The 19,441-nt window shown below is 35.5% G+C and overlaps 1 protein-coding gene across 5 annotated transcripts in view; it reads left to right on the top strand.

Moving 5' to 3' along the window:
* The first annotated feature begins 2,275 nt into the window (after positions 1-2,275).
* The window catches only part of NEDD1 (NEDD1 gamma-tubulin ring complex targeting factor), a 45,671-nt gene continuing 28,505 nt past the window's right edge, over positions 2,276-19,441 (top strand). For 4 of the 5 annotated variants that reach the window (XM_063075045.1, XM_063075046.1, XM_063075044.1 and 1 more), the window contains exons 1-5: positions 2,276-2,342; positions 4,598-4,741; positions 7,710-7,804; positions 11,727-11,843; positions 15,513-15,653. In XM_063075045.1, coding sequence (XP_062931115.1) covers positions 4,606-4,741; positions 7,710-7,804; positions 11,727-11,843; positions 15,513-15,653 — 489 coding nt within the window. In that variant the 5' untranslated portion in view covers positions 2,276-2,342; positions 4,598-4,605. The remainder of the gene's footprint in view (positions 2,343-4,597; positions 4,742-7,709; positions 7,805-11,726; positions 11,844-15,512; positions 15,654-19,441) is intronic. The other variant, XM_063075048.1, reaches the window with a different exon arrangement.

Here is a 19,441-nt window from a genome sequence, read left to right as displayed (position 1 = left end):
TGAGACTACTACAACAATCAAGAACATTTTCATCACCACCAATTGTTTCCTTAAGTCCTTTATAGTCAGTCCATCCTTCCCTCCACCCAGGCAAGTGCTACATTGCTTTCTGTCACTATGTATTATTAGCCTGTATTAAATCTAGATTGATATTAGATATAGGTCCTCAGACTTTGTCCTTTCCTAAAAATTGCTTTGGTTAGGTCATTCGGCCCTTTATGCTGTGTTTTGATTCGACTGTGTAGCATAATGGCTTCGAGCACAGTCTTTGTAGTCTTAGGGTCCTGAGTTTAATCCGTGTTTCTACCATTTATTTAATTGTGTAACCTTCGACAAGTTACTTATCCTCCGTTTCTTCCTATGTAGTGTAGTGTATTAGTCAGTTTTTTATTGCTTATAACAGAATGCCTGAAACGGGGTAACTTATAAAGAAACAGAATTTCTTAAAATTTTGGTGGCTGCAAAGTCCAAGGTCAAGAGGGCACATCTTGTGAGGACCTTACTCCTGGTGGGGACTTTCTATAGCATGCTATGGTGTTGCAGGGTATAAATAACCAGGGCTGAGCAATCGCCTCAATGTGTTCACTTGCTCTCCTTAGAAAGCCACCAGTCTACTCCCTGACAGCCCATTAAACCATTAACCTATTAATCCATGAATGGATTACTCCACTCAGGAGGGTGTAGCCTTCATGATCCAATCACTTCTTAGAGTCCCCACCTTTCAAATCCCATTGTCAGATTTCCCACCCTCTTAACACTGTTGGAATGAAGATCAAGCTCCAGCATGAACTTGGGAAGATATTCAAACTACAACAAGTGAGGGCATATTATAGTACATCACGTTTTTAGAAAGATAAAATCATATATATTACCTTCATGTACACATTACATACATATCTATACACACATATTTAGTGTTTAGCAAAGTTTGTGTTAAATAAATATCTATTTTTAGATATCTGTTATATCATATAATATGTATATATAATATATATTAATATATTAAACATTTTCTCATATAGTCTAGTCTCAATTTTCCTGCATTTAATTTTCAGACATTTAATTGTCTTTTCTGTTTTGAAGCTTTCATTTAATTCTTTTCTGTTTTGACGCTTACTTTTCCTGATTGGCCCCAATTCTCTCTGTCCCCACTCCTTTAACCTACTTTCTCAGTTCCCAACTTTTTGGGCCTCATCCCTGCTTGGATTTAACAACCTCGAGAACCACAGACTGTACAATTAAGGTAGTTGCTGCTTGCCATCACTCTCCTTCTGTAGCTCCCCATCAACCTCCAGAAATTGGCTAGGACTTCCATTTCTGTTCTGAAAAAAAATGCACTTATTTTCCAGTTATTTGCAATATGGATGCAAATAACTGGGGCTTATATACCTAGTTCAGAAACACTCCATGTGTACTTGTAATGAAAAAATAACACTGTTTGTAGAAGAACTGCCCTATATTTATAAGTATTCTCAGCAGAAATTGTCAATAGAGCTTAAAAAAAAAAAAAGCCCTATTAGAACGGGCATTTGAAAATTCAGCTTAGCGACTCCCTTTCCACCCTGAAGAAGCATCTCCTTCAAAAGAATTCCAAACCAGATGGTGTTTGATGTTCCTGAGCCTGCAGCATGATGCAAAAGAAAAATCATGGGTTTTGAAGTCAGTCAGCTCAGATGCTTACTCTTTGGGTTACTTCTTAGCTTCAACGCGTTTCCCGGTTTCTAATTTGCATGCATTATAATCCGCTCTCCTTGGCTTCCTCTTCAGGGAATCCTCTCCTGAGTCCACGTCCATGTTAATTTCCTTTATTATGAGCTTCCTTACATCTTGTGCCTTTGCTCTGCAGCAACCGTCACAGTTTCTCTTTGCACTTAAGCATTATTATTTATTAATGTTGTTATTGGACTGTAAGTTCCACCAGGTCAGGGGCCATGAGAGTTCTCTGTAAACCAGCATCTCCAAAGCTAAATGCACACCGTACACCCAGAGTCCAGCATAAGGCCTGGCACACAGTAGGTGGTCAGCGAACACACGAACGACAAAGGTGCATCTGCCAGTGGCTGAAACGCCGTCGCTAGGGCGTGGATGGAGCCGCCCACGACCGCTGTTCCTGCCCTGGCGCAGGGATAACTTCCCGTGAGGGGGCCCAGCACCGCCCCTTCCCGCGCCTCTGCCCCTGGCCCTCGGGGTCCACCTGCGCCGCCGCTTCGGGCAGCGCCTCGCCTCGTGACGTCACACGGGGAGGGACTTCCGGCCGTCGAAGTTTAACAGTCCAGGCGGGAGCCGGAAGCCCAGCGCGGAGTGGGCCGCGTCGTGGCCCCCTGTTGTTCCGCCGCGGAGAGGTGAGGTTCCGCAGGGCCCGGGGTTAGCGGGCCGCCGCCCGCCGTTTCCGTGCGTCCTCCTGTCCGTGGGCCGCCCTCGGGCCACCTCAGGGGGCGGGTCGGAGGCCTCTGGGCTCCGCGTGTCCCAATCGGCCCGGCTCTCCGGGAGGTTGCCGGTGCAGGGACGCGGCGGCGCGTTGCGTGCGGAAGTGCCCCGGGAACTGCGGGCCGAAGTCGCGCATCTCCGCTTGCGACGGCCTCCGTCCCGGCCGAGAGGTGGCCCGGGCCGGGTGGGGTGGGGTGGGGTGGGGGTGCCTCCGGAAAGTTTGCTTCTTCTCCAAAAGGCCGCTTTTCTGTTTGTAAACCTCAAATGCGGCTCTTTTGGCAGGCTCTCGAACGCATCTGACTAGGTAACCCCAGCTGAACTGTTCTCCCGCAAGTAAAGTGCATTGTTGGTGAATGAAAGTTGGATAACTTTTTCTTCAGCCGAGTGTCCTAGCTGAATTGTTTCTCGTTGCCGCTATCCCTAAACGGGCCAGCGGTCTGTTACCGCCTTGCGCCCTGACGGCTCGTTTTCAATGGGACCCTGTTTGAGGGACTGATGTAATAAAAGCCTCTCCCTTACATGTGCTTGGTTCTCAGAAGACTGAAGTAGATGGGCAGATGGTGCCTCTCCGCGCTGCATGTTCAGAGTAGGAAACGGATAGTAAATGACCCGGCCAAAGTTACTGGCACCCTAGTTGGTACAGATAGCTTGAACCCAATTTTTCTGAGTCCTGTTTCAGCGATCTGCCTACTACACCTCACTGCTCAGAAAGCTTGGTGTAAGATTATGGTAGACACATCTTGCAGTTGTGTTTACTGGGCTTAGAGATCGCCCTTCAAGCACTTCATTGTTCCTTGAGTGGGGAACTAAGAGGGCATGTTACACATGTTTGAGGCACCAAATCCAAACACTGTCTACATTTCAACAGGTGACTTTAGTGGCTTTAGTAGCGCGCTCCATTTATACGATGGAGGGAGCATAATGGAGTACTTGAGTGAATTTTCTAGTTAATAAGTTTGTCTTTTTATAAACACATTAAAAGTTTTTCTTTGTTTCTTGAGAGTGAAAGGTTCCTATCACTTATTATGCCTTTAAGTTGTCCTTTGTGATGGAGTACACTAGACGTAAAGGTGATGTGTTGTTGATGACTTGGGGATCTGTATGTGACATCACTAGTGCTGTGCAGTACTCTTGCACTGTCCAAACTAGGAAGGTGTGGGGGATATATTTTTATGCCCTCTCCCTTCCCCTTTCTCCCATGTATTTTTGAGCATTTTTTTCTCACCTGTCATTCATTACTACATCCATGCTGATCTTTAAGGCGTCTGCCTAGAAATCACCTTGTTAGAAATATGTTTGAGCTATATACTGCGAATAAATAATATGAGAGAGGGCACTGTAGGCCAAGTATTGGTATAGGAACTTAGTGGCATCTCCTTTGGCCATATTGCTAATTTTAGAGTTATTTGGAAAAACTGGGTGACTGGACTCTGACCTGTGGGAATGCTAGTTTATTATGCTTTTTTAAAAAAGATGATTAAGTTACTTATTAATAGTTATTTGTTGAATACATACTATGTGCCAGGAATGTTTCAAGTCTCTGGCATGGGGAGGCAGGAATTATTATGAGAACAAGTAAGAATTTCAGCTAGTAGTAAATGCTGTGAAAAAAATAAAATTGGGTAATGGAATGTAGGGTAACTGGTAAAGGACTGCTTTAGCTAGGGTGGTCAGGGAAGGCTTTTTGGAGGAGGAGACATTTGAGCTGAGACCTGAATGATGAAAAGGAGATGACTATGGGGAATCTGGGGAAAGCATTCTAGGCAGAGAGGACAACAAATGAGAAGACACTGAGGAAAGAATGACCTTGACTTGTTGCATGAGACAGAAAGAAGGCCAATATGTTAGTCTGGTGGCCCTTTGGGAAGAAAGGTAGGAGAGTTACTCGGGGGCTGGGTCACGGTCACGTAAGGCAGGCTAAAGAGGTTGGATTTCATTGTAATGAATGACAGGGAGAGACATTGGAAGGCCAGCTAAGAGAATGTGATCTGGTTTATGTTTTAGAAAGGTCGCGTTAGCTTCTTTGTGGTGAGTGTACTACTTGGAACAAAAGTGGATGAGTGGAAAAAAAGTGATGAGTTTTAGATTAGATGCTTCATTTTAACGTTTTTTTTTTTTTTGCCTGTCCTTAATTTTTTTTTTTTAATGTGTTGTTTTAAACTATTTGTAGGTGCAGTCATGCAGGAAAACCTCAGATTTGCTTCATCTGGAGATGATATTAAAATATGGGATGCTTCATCTATGACATTGGTAGATAAATTCAACCCACACACGTCACCACATGGAATCAGCTCAATATGTTGGAGCAGCAATAGTATCCTTTTTTTTTTTTTTCAAGTAACCACTTTTTATTAGGTTAAACAACCAGTGTCAATGAAATTTTTGCATATGACCCATAATGAAAAATATATTTTGCATTGCTACCAAAGATAGATAAAGTGAATAGTAGTTTAAAAAACAGTATATCATATAAATGCACTCTTAATTTTCTGTTAATTTCATGTTAAAAAGTTTTAAAAAAAATTTAGTTGCAATCTACTTCATTCAAAAACACTGCTGTTAAAACGTGTATATTATCTACTAGACCCACCCGTAGAATTAGCTGTGTTATCAGCAATTTATTATTGAACCAAATGGAATAAGGTAGTGCTGTGCAGTACTCTTGCACGTCCATACTAGGAAAGTGTGGAGGATATATTTCTATGCCCTCTCCCTTCCCCTTAATGGTGGAAAAGTTCTGAATGATTTTAGAGTGAGTTTTTGCATCTACACTTGGGTATTTCTGGAGATGATCTGTAAATTAAAGACAGAACTCGAAGGCAGAAGCAAGATTGGGAGGAGACACAAAATTGTCCAACATCCCCATCTTGATGATGTACTCTCTGTATTTCTCTTCCTTTCTGTCTGTGATGAAAATAACATCATTTCCCAAACAGACGTAGGAACATTGTCTAGATTGAATTTTCCTATGCTTTTTATTTTTCTGATTGACACTTTTTCTGTCTTGGTGAACTGCTAAATGAAGATAAAATAAATGAGGGACTGAAGCCTGTAAACCAGTGTTTCTGAACCTTACACTATTGACATTTTGGGCCAGATAATTCTTTGTTGTGGGGATATTCCTGTGCATTGTGGCACATTTAGAAACTTTCCTGACCTCCACCCACTTGATGCCAGTAGTCCCCAGTTGTGTCAACCAAAAATGTCTCCAGAATTGCCAGAATTAGCCCCAGTTGAGAATCACTGCTGTAAACAAAGTACTCTTATCATTCTTTGTATGAAAATGTTCTATATAATTGGTATGCTAGAAATTATTCTTTTGTAAAACTCATACAGTTTCTTAAACAGCGTATTAACTTTTAACATTTGTCTGATTTTATCAGTACCAAAGTATTAATAGTCTACTTCCCGATGAAAGGAAAAATATCAAAGCTTTAAAATGTGACTGATTCAGGAACAAAAATATTAGTTTTCATGCCCAACCTAATTATTCTTGAAAATATATAACAAAAAATGACAAATTTTCTTATTGAATCAAATTTACCTCTTTATTATTCCTTGGTTTTGTATTAAAGTAGTAAAATTAATTAATTTGATGCTCTATAAATCAAACTCATGGTGAAGTGATTATATTTTTGAAGAAGTCTCCAGATGTGTGGTAGAGAATTAAAGAGAGTGACAAGTATATGAAGTTGCTGCTCTCTACTTTTAGATTTTCATTATGTTTAAAGCTTAGTTTTCCCTGTTACTTACTATATAAGAGAAAAGTAGCAATTCTTAAGATTTGTTATTTTTTCAGTTTATTTTTGTTACAGAGAGTTTTACTAGAAGTTGATATTTACTGATATGCTACTTAATGGTTTATAACAAAACCGAGATGACTATGAGGTAGTGTTGTGTGAGTTTTGGAAACTGGTCTTATTTCTGTAGTTTTCTTGTATAAATAGATGTGCACCAAAAGCCTTCCTCTATCTTTTATTCCTAATGAGGCTTTGATCCCTTCCATGCAGGTTAGTTACTGAAGAACAAAGAGTTTCTGGACTTAGCAACTTGGGCTCCATATAGCATAGATTCCAAGAATTATGAGAGGTTCCAGGGAGGTTAATTTTCTTTTTTCTTTTTGGTTTTTAAGTCCTTTAGGTGATGTTCCTCAGCCTCTCATGATTTCTACAAGAGAAATAAAAGGAAAGTAATAAGATTACCTGTTCATATTGTCTTCTTTCAGTTCTTTTTCTGTAGTCTAAGGAGAAAAGTAATGGTAAACAGAGGAAGAAGCCAAGGAAAGAGAAATGATTTGTTTTTCTCAATGTGTAATTTCTAGGTAGAAATTATTTTGTTTGTATTATGTATTATAATAAAATTGCAATCTGTGGTCTGTTCACAAAATATCTGAATGTTATGCAAACCATCCAGAAGTAATGCAGTTGGAATTCTGTGTGCTAGTCAGCTTTTCTCTGTTGCTTTTACTCATAGATTTTGCTTGCTAAAAAGCATAAATTTAAGCTTCTGATATTTTAATTTGTTGTGACTCTCAAAATCAGACTCTTCTTGATTATATTATTGTATTTAATCATTTTAGTTTTAAAATGCTTAAATTGTTTTGTGTTTAGTAATTGTTCCACTTATGATTTATGTAAAATAAGATAAGTATAATATTAAATTTGAATTTAAATTAAATTAAATTTAAAATAAAACTCTTTCATAAGTAAATAGTTGCTATTTAACCACACTCATTTATATTTGTTATAGTTACTGTAATGTTCATTCTTAATACATTTAAGATTGAAACATTCTATCACAAAAATTCCAGTCCTGAGAAAATATCAGGCTTTATTTTTTTAGTGGAAAAATAGGAGACTAGTGTGAATATTTACTTCCTAGCAACCTGGTGCCAAGCACTGGGTTAATAAATAACTATCTTGAACAGTTTTTGTAGATGAAAAGGCTGATTGATGTTTGCTGATGCTGCTTTTATCATGCTCTCATTCTTGAAAGATAAAATTAGACCTTCTGGCCTACTCTTTGAAAATGGAGTAGTATTTCATATGGCTTAAATAGCTTTCAAGTGATAGCACAGTCAGGAAGGATAGTTCTTCTCATGCAGTAGTACCAAAGAGAATTAGCCTTAGTAATTAGTAACCTGAGCCATTTTTGAAAGCTAATGTATAAGCTGTATTCATTTGCTTGTCTTAGTGTTTTTGCTTTTATGATTACAATTCTTATAATAGTCTGGTGCTATAGTTGCTCATGGATTGTTTGATGCTCCATAACTCTTCATTTAGATAACTTTCTAGTGACAGCATCTTCCAGTGGCGATAAAATAGTTGTTTCAAGTTGCAAATGTAAACCTGTTCCACTTTTAGAGCTTGCTGAAGGGGTAAGTGATTTTTTTTTTTTTTTTTTTTTAACTTTTAAAAACCTTAGTTCTGTTTGAGTGGCAATTGCTTATTTGTTATGGTGCTTGCAACGAAATATAAAGGTGTGTAAAAGCATCATTCTTAATCTAAGCTCAAAATAATACAGTAACATTTAAAGGTGAGGTATATGTGCTTTCTCAAGCGTCTTTAGATAAAATAATATTGGATCCTAGGGGAGCAATTAAGGACTTGAGTTTGTTAACTAGGCACTTGCTTTCTCCATTATCGCTTTGTGGGAGGGTCCTTGTTGCTTTCTGTTTTAGGACTGTGTCCCACCTAAGTTACTACCTTGACTGAACCATATGAATGCTAATGATATAGCACTACCTTACTGACCTTGGACTCAGGACCATCAGCAAAAGACCTCTATCTGTTGGTAGCTCTCTGCTTCAGATTCTGTCCACCTAGAACTGAGAGGCCTGCCTGAGCTTCCCTCAAGCTGTCCGTGAACAGGATGGCTTTGTCAACATGAGCCTTAGTCCCACAGCGTTTAAATGAAGCTTTCACTCACTGCATATTGTTTCCTTATTCTTTCGTTTTATAAATTAATCACTGTGATTCAGATTAATGCTGGCTTCCTCATTTTCAGTCACACACACTCCTTTAAAGCTATTTCTTTTTTAAATAGAATAAAGTCTGAATAAAAAGGTACGAGTGAGTAGTTGGTAGCTTGTTCTTTTTTTAGTTTCAAAGTTTTCATTAGCAGACCCTAAATCATTAAGAATTGTCATAATTTTGCACCCTGGGATAGGTAAGGTAGCCCAATTAGAAAGAAAACAGCAGGGCAATAGAATATAAGCTCGACTAATTTAAAGAGGACTTAGGATTTTTATCAATCTTCCTCTAATGATAGCTTGTTGAATTGGCCTGAACCTCAGTTCCAACCCACAGATGTTGGAGGCTGGAGCAGAGAGAACATTTGCTGAGGGGTAGAAATGGAGTTTGAGGCACTTTGCCTATTCAGACTGAGTTGAACAGAATTGAGGCAGAGAACTCCCCTAGCTGATAAAAGACAGACTGAACTCTTCAAGAGCAGGCAGAATATCTTAGTCATCTTCAGGTCTTTGGATCCTGTCAAAAGTGGTCAGCAAACTTTTTTTGAATTTAATGTCAACACCGAAACAGTTTTGTTTTCTTTTTTTTAAGTATAAAAACAGATAAAATGCACAAGTATAACACAATTTTAAGGGCTTTTTTAATATTCCAAATTAGTTGCTATGATTCTTAACATTTTTTCCCACAGTGAAGAAGTCACATAATGTAGGTAGATAAAAGTGAAATCACTTTACTCTAATTTTTGCCTCTAATTTACCTATAAAAAATATTTTGCAAACATTAGTTCGTTAGCCTTTATTAGTAATTTTTTATAACATATTAGTGTGTTGGTAGCCTCTTCTTTGTAGGATCTAAGTCCTGTTACGTGCTATTTGATAGATTAGTCCTTTTTTAGTTGGGAAAATAAGATTTGATCCTACTTATTTTAAAATTGCTTTTAGAGTGGAACTTTTAAGTTTGTGTTTATTTTCTTTGATTTTGTATTTTACCTCTTTAGAGCAAGTAGACAGATTGATATTAACAGTATTGCAATAGATATGATAGACTATTAACCTAGGAATTTGACCAGCTGTTATTTTTAGATTTTAAAAATTGCACCTATTGCTTTGTGTCTTGCTAGGGTACAGGGTTCCTGTAATAACCACACAATTTCTATTAATTAAGTTCACTAGTTACATTAGTAATATATTAACATAAAAAAATATCTTTTATCAACAGGGTAAGCCAGATATAAATATAGGTTTTGTTCTGAGCCCTTAAGAATAATTGTAGTTGTGATGATTGGAATCCCAATATACCGATCTTTGATGGACACCATCCTTGTCTGTTTTCTTCAAAGGTTATTTTGATAGTTCTTAGCAAACTGTTCTGATTTGCAGTGACAACTGATAGGATTCTGAATCTTACCAGTTGCTTTAGACTAAAGTCAATTTCTAGAAAGTTACCTGCAAGAGAATTATAGCAACAATACCAAAACATCGATGTAATGTGCATTCTGCTGTTTTTATGTGTTAGTTGATACTCTTGGCAAAATTTCAGAGCTAGAAGAAACCTTGGATAGTCCTTTGGGGAGTTGGGGCGGGGATCGCCTGCACTCTTTTAAGAATATTTCTCCAGCAGAGGATGTTTTTAAGATGCATGGACTCTTTAAGAACAATAGATGTAGTCATCACCTCTCATTTCTCAGATGAAGAATCGTGGGTTCAGAAAGGTGAGATGACTTGCCTTAACTTACATGGTTTGACTTTTAACTTTTAACTAAGTCATAAAATGTCCTCTTTGAACTTCATTCCACTGTCCCCCCCCCCATGGCATTCAAGTGGAGATAAGAATAATTAATGTAACTTCATAGTATATCTGTAGGTTAAATAGGAAAAGACATGCAACATTCTGTTATACTGTGTAACATAGCTACTGATGGCACCAACCAGGTAGGTGACACTCAGATACTCATTGAGAAGAGCTTGATAACTTCTGTATATTTAGCCATTTATCCTACGAATATTTATTGAATATGGATATGGTCTTTGCTCTAATGAAACTGACATTCTGGTGGGAGACAGGCAATAAATTAGTAAACAAAAATACTCAACTATTGATAAGTTGTTATACAGAGAACTAAAATAAGATATTAATGATAACAAGTTACATTAGGTAGCCAAGAGAGGTCTCCTGAGGAGGTGACATTTAAGTTGATACCTGTTGACTAGAAAAAAAGCCATCTAGCCAAGGTTCAGGGAATTTAGCTTTCCAGGCAATGAGAAAGACTGTGTAGAAGTCTTGAGGCAAATATTAGGGTTGTATGTTTAAGGAATGGAAGGTCAGTATGGCTGGAGAATTAATGGATAAGGAAAAAAATGGTAAGAGATGAAGTAGGCAGGGCCCAGATGAATAGGGCTTTGAAAGCTTGGTTAATGGATTTGGAGTTTATTCTAGGTATGATTGGAAACAACTGAAGATTTTTATACAGGGGAGAGACATGATGTGATTTACATTTTTAAAAGTCAACCCTACTTGCAGAGGATGGAGCGTAGGGAAGCGAGTAGAAACAGGGAAAACAGAAGTCTGCTGCTGTAGCAGGGCAAAGTTTAGATTGGTGCTAGGAATAGCTATAAATAAAGGGGGGCCCATGTGGGATTTATTTTAGGTTGAAGTTTATAGAACTAAGTGATAGATTGGAGGAGACGGAGAACAAGGAATCAAAGGTAATTATGGAGTTTTATCTTGAGAAACTGGACAGATGGTGTCTTTATAGAGTTGGGGAAGAAAGTGAGGTCAGGTTTTAATGATATGATGTTTGAAACTTGGGCTCCTTAGGGGGAGAAATTGCTGGGAGACTTAAGGCAAGTATCTTGACCTCTTTAAAAAGCTTCTTCCATCTATAAAATGAGGGGTCTGAACTAGAAATTCTTTTAAGTATCCTCTGTCTTTAGTATTTTCTGAACTGGGGATTGATTTTAATTTAAGATATTCTGTGGAAATTCAAGAGCACGTTTTATCAAGGGCAGATATGGAAGGCAAGTAAGCCTTGGTGGGAGACCAAGACAAGACTTGCTGGTGTTACCTGAGCAGCTTCTGTCATCAGTGTTCTGTGAAAGAGAACATGAATCTGTTTGATTCCCTTGAAGTCTTTCTGATCCCTTTACAAGCTGTTGGATCCATGTGAAAGATGATGAGAGGTGAACCTTTAGAACAAGAATTAGCATGTTTATAGCATTTAAATCAACAAATATTTATCATGTGCTTACTAAATGTTAGAAAAAACCATAAAGTCAGCTCTGGACTCTGTTAAATTAAGCTAACTCTCTTTTTCTTTTTTTTAAATAGCAAAAGCAGACATGTGTCAATTTAAATTCCACATCTATGTATTTGGTAAGCGGAGGCCTAAATAATACTGTTAATATTTGGGATTTAAAATCAAAAAAAGTTCATCGATCTCTTAAGGTAAGCAATTTTTTTTTTTTAATCTTTACAAATGTGTGTATCTTACAATGTGTTTAGAGTAGTAGAGCTCTTATGATAAAAATAAGATGCTTCAGAATTGAATGAGATATGTTAGGGAAAATAAAGATGCTGTTTAGCCAAAAACTTGTTTTTGTCTTTTTGTTTTCCTCCATGTATACCATGAATTCATATTATTGGTGTCTAAAACTTTTTCCTTATCTTTCCATTTAGTTCTTGTGGTTGAGTGAACCATTTCCTTCATTTTTTCTGAAGTACGGTTTGTGGTCATCAGGGATCTTTTTTTAAGGCACTTTGGAAAAATGAGAGTGGTTATGGGATGATAATATTCAATCTACTAATCAGAGTTGGGGATTTGGCTTCTTAGTTCTGTACTATATTTGGCCACTGCTGTTTGTGTTATTTTTCTGTGTATGTATTTTCAACTTGATAAATATTTTCTAAAGTAATTTACTATTTATAATTAATGTTTCTTTAAATAGTTAGCTTTTTGAGATTTCAGAAAATAATTCATAACAAGAAAATCTCTGGTTATGATGGGTTTTTTTAGAATTCTACTTTTCACTATTGTGCCTTTTTAATGCTTACAAGTTAATCTTTAAAGTTATTTTTATTTTTTATCTTTTAAAAAAGTTTTAATATGAAAATTTTAATCATTCATATGTATACAAAGATACATACACACACAGAGAAAGAACATTTAACCTATCACACATGTACTCATCATCTGACATCAACAATGATCAGCCCATGGTCAATATTGTTTTAATTATGTCCCTACCTGCTCTAATCCTCCCACCTGCAGATTATTTTGTAGTAAATATCAGACATCATTTTCATTTTGTTATATGTCTTCATGTCATTGAGTTACTTCTTTACTAGGGAAATGGTATATAGAAGAATGGTTTTCTCATAGCTAAGTTGAAATATAATTCTATAATTGCTGTTTAAATATTACCTTTCCAAGTTCATTATTCTAGGTTTAGCTAAACTTTCAAGAGTCTTAACTCTTAAATGTTACCTTCGGAAGTTCATTATTTTAGGTTTAACTAAACTTTCAAGAGTCTTAACTCTTAAATGTTACCTTTTGAAGTTCATTAGTTTTGGTTTAGCTAAACTTTCAAAAGTCTTAATGGTAATTGAAAAGTTGCCAATAATGGAATAGTTAATTTTTACTGTGTTCTTTGATATGCCAGCCACTGTGCTTACAAATGTTTATTCTGCTTGTCTCAACAACTCTGCAAAACAGGTAATATTCTTTTGTATAGATGGAGAAACTGAGTCAGAGATGTTAAAGCACTTGTTCCATGTCAAAGATGAGATGCAAACCAAGATATTATTCATTGTTTTGTCTTTTAAATTATAAAATATTTGAAATAAAGCTATTTAGAAGGATATGCCTATTATAAAAAGCGAGTGTCTCAGAGTTGAAAAGAGATTAGAGTTCATGGCCAGTTTTATCACATGTTGTCACACATTTTAGGAGCTTCACTTACCCCATCCCTACATGGAAAATTCCACTCATTTTTCCATCCTTAGTTTTCCCAATTACTCCAGATAGTTTTTTGACTTCTCAGTTTTTGAATTTTTTAGAGCTCCTTGTTCTCTCATTCATTCAGTTAATGAGTATTTGACTGACTAATTGTGATAGTGGGAAATCTTATCTTTCACTTTTGGATCCCTTCTCTACAGTCTTCTCCCTGGAGATTTGACACAATAACTGGCACTTGGTAGGTGCTTAGTCACTGTTTACTGAATGACTTATTTTCTACAGTTGAAATTAGGAAGACATTTGCCTCTTTAAAAAGTAATAGAAATTGTATTGGACCCAACTTTCCTAATTTCCCAAAAAGGAATGATGCACGGAATGTCTGCTGTTCCTTTTTTCTTCTCATCAAACGTTTTTCCTCAGGATCACAATTGTTTTTTTCATTTAGAAAAGGTATAAAATGTAAAGAAACCTTTGAAAATGCTTGAAGAACCATTTGAAAAAGTTGTAGTATGAGTGAAGAATTGTAGCTACTATTCTTTCTATTACCTGAATCTAATTATTAGATGCAAAGGTTAGTTTGTTTATATTAAGATATGGCACTAGACCATGAAGAACTGTCTTCCTAACCTTGTTCATTTTTCTGTGTTCCTGCTAGATATCTGTATTTTGGTATTGGAAAGTATAGTCCTTATGAACTCTTTTTAATAGTTCTGTTTTCTAAAAGTGGATTCCCATTTGGATTTGAGAGGCAGCATGGTATAGTGAGTAACTAAGGCTTTGGAGTTTGATGGGAATTGAATCTCCTGACTCTGTCACTTAGCAGTTATGTGAGCTTGCACAGGTTTCTTAACCTTTCTGTGACTCATGTACCTCATTTATAAAATGGGCAAAATGACTTCGCATCTCAGCATTTTCTAAGGATTAAATAATAATATATAAAGCTCCCAGCACTAGTAGGTACTCGGCAAATGGAAACAGCTGCCGCAGGTCAAGCACACCTAATCCGAAAATCTGAAATCCAGAATGCCCCAAAATTGAAAACTTTTTAAGTGCTGACATGATGCCATAAGTGGAATATTCCGTACCTGACTTCATGTGACTGATCTCACTCAAAGCTTTATTTCATGCACAAAATTACTTAAAATATTATATAAAATTACCTTCAGTCTATATGTATAAGGTGTATATGAAATATGAATGAATTTTGTGTTTAGAATTGGATTCTATTCTTAAGATATCTCATTATGTGTATGCAAATATTCCAATATCTGAAAAACATCTGAATTCTGAAACACTTCTGGTCCTAAGCATTTTTTTTTTTTTTTTTTTTGTCTTTTTCGTGACCGGCACTCTGGCCATTCCTATATAGGATCCGAACCCGCGGCAGCGGGAGCGTTGCCGCGCTCCCAGCACTGCACTCTCCCGAGTGCGCCACGGGCTCAGCCCCTAAGCATTTTGGATAAGGGATATTTAACCTGTGTTATCTCTCAAACATGGCCTTGCTCCTTGGTTTTTCGTTCTCTTCCATTTTGCAATGTCTGTTTTTTCCCCCTTCCCATTACTTGTCTTTTATCCTTTCTTTAAGGTGGAACTCAAGCTTATGTCTTCCATAAAGCTTCCTCTGTTAGCTCAGTTCACAGTGATAGCTGTTTCCTTTTCCTCTGTCACTTTACCTCTACTATTCCCTTTGCCATTTTAATGTTAATTTTGTCTTTTGAATTGAACAGTAATACTCTCAAGGGCAGAGACTCTCCTAATAGTCAACTTGCAGTAAATGTTGTGTGTCACTGGAAGTGAATTCTTTAAGGTAGACATAATGACAGTTGGAAAATTACTTTTCCATAATACCTCTTTTTTTCAGACTGCCTGAAAAATTATTATTATGGCTATGAAAAATAAATAATTATTACTTATTTTTAATTATTACTTTATTTTAATTATTATAAAATAACTTAAAATAATTATAGTTATGAAAAACTTTTCTGAGAAGACTGATATTGATCAGGTAGTTACTCATTTGAGTAATTTTTTAAAGTTATTCAAGGAAAATGTTAAAGCAAATATTGACAAATACATAATACTTGGAGTTTACAAAAACATGAAAATGATTTGTTTACAGGTTATGGGGCAGGGTACTTAATTTCATTTCTTTCTTTCAGGATCATAAAGATGAAGTAACTTGCGTAACATACAATTGGAATGATTGTTACATTGCTTCTGGATCTCTTAGTGGTGAAATTATTTTGCACAGTGTAACCACTAATTTATCTAGTACTCCTTTTGGCCATGGTAGTAACCAGGTACAGTATGGTTTATTCAAAATAAAGTTGATAAGATAGATTTTGAATTGTCTTATATAAGAAAATGAATTTAAGTTTCTAAAATGTTTTAGTGTTTTAAATTTGCATTTAGCTTGCTTGAAAAGCTTACCACTAGCTATTTTTGTAGTGTTTAAAAATGTTCAAACAAGTTAATTCATACTAGATTGTGGTGCTTACATAAATCCAATTATGTAATTGAACAGTCACACACATCCTCCTAAAATATAACTATATATAACAAGATATAAACAGTTATTAATAGGTTAAGTCTAAAACATGGATATTAATCTTTCTATGGCATTACTATTACAGAAGTGTTGCATAGGTCAGATTATGTTAGTTACATGACAGATACTTGTATTCCTAAGTACTGTTTTGTGGACATGGGATAACTGAGTGTGTGTAGGTAGAGGGTTATTACGTTTTGTATTTCTTTTTTTTTTTAAGTATATGCCAGTTAAAGTATCAGCTTATTTGTACATTTCATTTCAATACAGAAGTATTTAGGGAAACTTTTTAAAAGGAAAATTAGTCAATTAAAGTTTTTCCTTTATAAAAAATTAGTCTATTAAAAAATTATTAAAAGAATAAATTCAGTTTCTCAAGAAACCTAACTCTTGGTTAACTTTTAATGAAGTTCTCCACAGAAATTTCCAATGAGATGCAACTTCTTTTCAAACTTTTTATTGTAATCACTTTGGCAATAACTATTACCAGATGCAGTATGAGAGATCTTTACTTTTGGAAAGCAGTTTTTAAAATTATTATTTGAATAGTATTTATTTAGTATTTAAGAAAATTTAGTGGACATTAAAAGTGTACAGGAAAAAGGTCTGTTTTCAAGTTCCAAATGTATTAAGGGGAATAAGAGATATGCAAGGGTACTTCAAAAAGTTCATGGAAAATTGAGTTAAAAGATAATACAAATCCTTCCATGAACTTTTTTGAAGACGCCTCATTTATGTAAATGGTATTACGAGTGATCAATGTAAAACAATCTTAAAGTGATGCAGAACAGTTGAGAGAAAAACTGAGAATAAAAAAGAAAAAATGAAGGAAGGAGGATTTCAGTTGGGTTAGATATGGAATAGATATTCAATAAATATGTGAATGTATGAGTACCTTTAGAGATGACAGATTTTAATAGGCTAATATAGAACTTTGGGAGAGGAATACTTTATATGGAGGAAGTCACATGAACAAAAACAAGGGGAAAGGAAAGTGCATGGGGGTGGTATATAGGACCAGTGTGAGAAAAGACTGAAAAGGGGTAAGTATGCATTTGATGTGTAGGATTTGAATGCCAGACAAAAGATTTGGCTTCTATTTTGGAAGGCATTTAGGGATGTTAATCAAGGTTTTTAATTAGTTGAATGTAAGAATCGGAGAATTGAACTTAAGCAAAAGTCTTTAAAGGTAATCTCACTTTCTGCATTTTATGGATGAAGATAAGTGATTTGCCACAGAATAGCTCTTTATAATGTATTAATATTGTCATATAAACAGGAAACTATTTTCTTTTTATGATTCCTTTTTTATCTGTGTTTTGATAATATAAACATCAAGTCTAAGCCCATAGAATTCAGAACTATTGTGAGAAAATATCTAATGTTCAAATGCCCTGCTTGTTTTTTAAGGAAATAGTGTAATTTTTTTGTGTGTATTAGAAGCATAACAAATGTATAAATTTTGGACTGACTTTTGAGTAACATAAAAATTAGATCAGATACTACTATGTATATTCTTATACTTCAGTTTTTATTGTATCTTGCTAGAGAGTTTTCTTTCTTTCCTTTTGTTTTTGGCAGCTGGCCAGTACAGAGATCAAACCCTGGACCTTGGTGTTACCAGCACCATGTTCTAACCACCTGAGCTAACTGGCCAGCCCTGAGAGGTTTTTTTTTTTATTAAAACCGAATATGAAGGAATATTCCTGAAAACATTAGGTTTGGTGATAGCTTTTGGCCTAATTATGTGTAAAAGATTTAAATTTTTTTAAAAAATTGAGATATAACTTCCATTTAATAAAGTGCACATATCTTAATTGTATAGCTTAATGAATTTTTCTGTTTATGTACACATGTGTAACTACTAACAATTTCAAGATAGGGAACATTTCCAGTGCACCAGAGAACTCTCTTACCCTTTCCAGTCACTACCACATATTTCGTAAAGGGAATCTTATGTGTTTGGTTTCTTTTAGTTATCATTACGTTTGTTTTGTTGTATAGTAGTTCATACTGTTTTAATATTGTGCAGTGTTTCATTATATGAATGAGTCACCTTTTATTTATCCAATCTACTTTTGATGAGCTTCCAGGTTTAGCTGTTATGAAAAAGGTACTGTGAATATTCTTGTACAGGTTTTTCTTTTGGACATATATTTTTATTTCTCTTGACTAAATACCCAGGAATGGATTTGCTGGGTTGTAGGGCATGCATAAAGTTTTACTTTATGAAAAATTGCCAAAAAGTTTTCTAAGGTGTGTGTGCCATTTTATGCTTCTACCACCAATGTACCAGCAGTGATCTAGTTGTGCCACATTTTTGCTTATACTTAGTATTGTTTATCTTATTAATTTTTGCCACTTTGATGGTTGTATAGCAGTATCTCGTTGTTTTAATTTGCATTTCTCTATGTTGCGTGATGTTGAGCACATTTTCATATGCCTTCTTTTGAGAAGTGGCATCAAATCTGTTGACCATTTTTTGTATGGGATAATTTGTGTTTTTCTGATGTATTTATAGTTTTTTTTATGTATCCCAGAGAGAGTCATTTTTTAGAGTTGCAGTCTTTTTCAGGCATGGCTTGTCTTTTTACTCTAATACCTTCTTTATTTATCTAATACCTATCTTTATTTATTTGTCAAGTCTAGTATATTAGTCTTTTCTTTTATGGTTGCTGTTTTTTGTCCTCTTGAACAATCTTGCCTGCCCCAAGATTTTAAAGATACTGTCCTGTGTTTTCTTTTAGTAGCTTTATTGTTTTACCTTTCTCATTTTTACCTGTTATGACCCATTTCAAATAAATTTCTGTCTGTGGTGTGAGATAGGGTTTTACTTTCCATACAGATATCTATTTGCATCAGCATTATGTATTGCAAAGACCAACTTATCTCCACTGAATTATAATAATGCCTTCCTTGCAAAACTGGAAACTGTATATGTTAGTTTCTAAGCATTCTGTTTGTTCCATTGATCCAGTTGACTGTTATCACTCTAAGATTACACTGTTTTGATTATTGTAGCTTTATGGTAAATCTCGATACTTCCAACTTTGCCTTGCCATTCTAGGTCTTTTGCATTTCTATCTCAATTTTAGAATCAGCTTGCCTGTTTCTACCAAAAAATCTTCTTGGATTTTGATTGGGATTATATTGGATCTATGGACCAATTTAGGAAGAACTACTGCTTAACAATATGGATCCTTTCAATCCATAAACATGGTATAACTTTCCATTTATATAAGTCATCTTTAATTTTTCTCAGCTGTGTTTTGTTGTTTTTACTGTAGAAGTCTTGTATGTATGTCTTTTGATAGATTTTTTACTATGTATTTGATGGGGGTTTTCTGATGGTATATTAGAAATTGTGTTTGTTAAATTTTGTGGCTGGTATACAGAAATGCAGTTCATATTTGTATATTGCCCTTTTGTTCAGGAATCCTGCTAAATTCACTTAATAGTTTTGATAGTTTTGATTCTTTTGAAAGAATATGTAGATATTTTTGCATTTTGCAATTCTGTATACAGTTTATCATGTCATTT

The sequence above is a fragment of the Cynocephalus volans genome, chromosome 12 (genome assembly GCF_027409185.1).
Source record: "Cynocephalus volans isolate mCynVol1 chromosome 12, mCynVol1.pri, whole genome shotgun sequence".
Taxonomy (NCBI): Eukaryota; Metazoa; Chordata; class Mammalia; order Dermoptera; family Cynocephalidae; genus Cynocephalus; species Cynocephalus volans.
The sequence above is the reverse complement of the archived record's forward strand: the minus strand, read 5'-3'. Positions and strand labels throughout refer to the sequence as shown.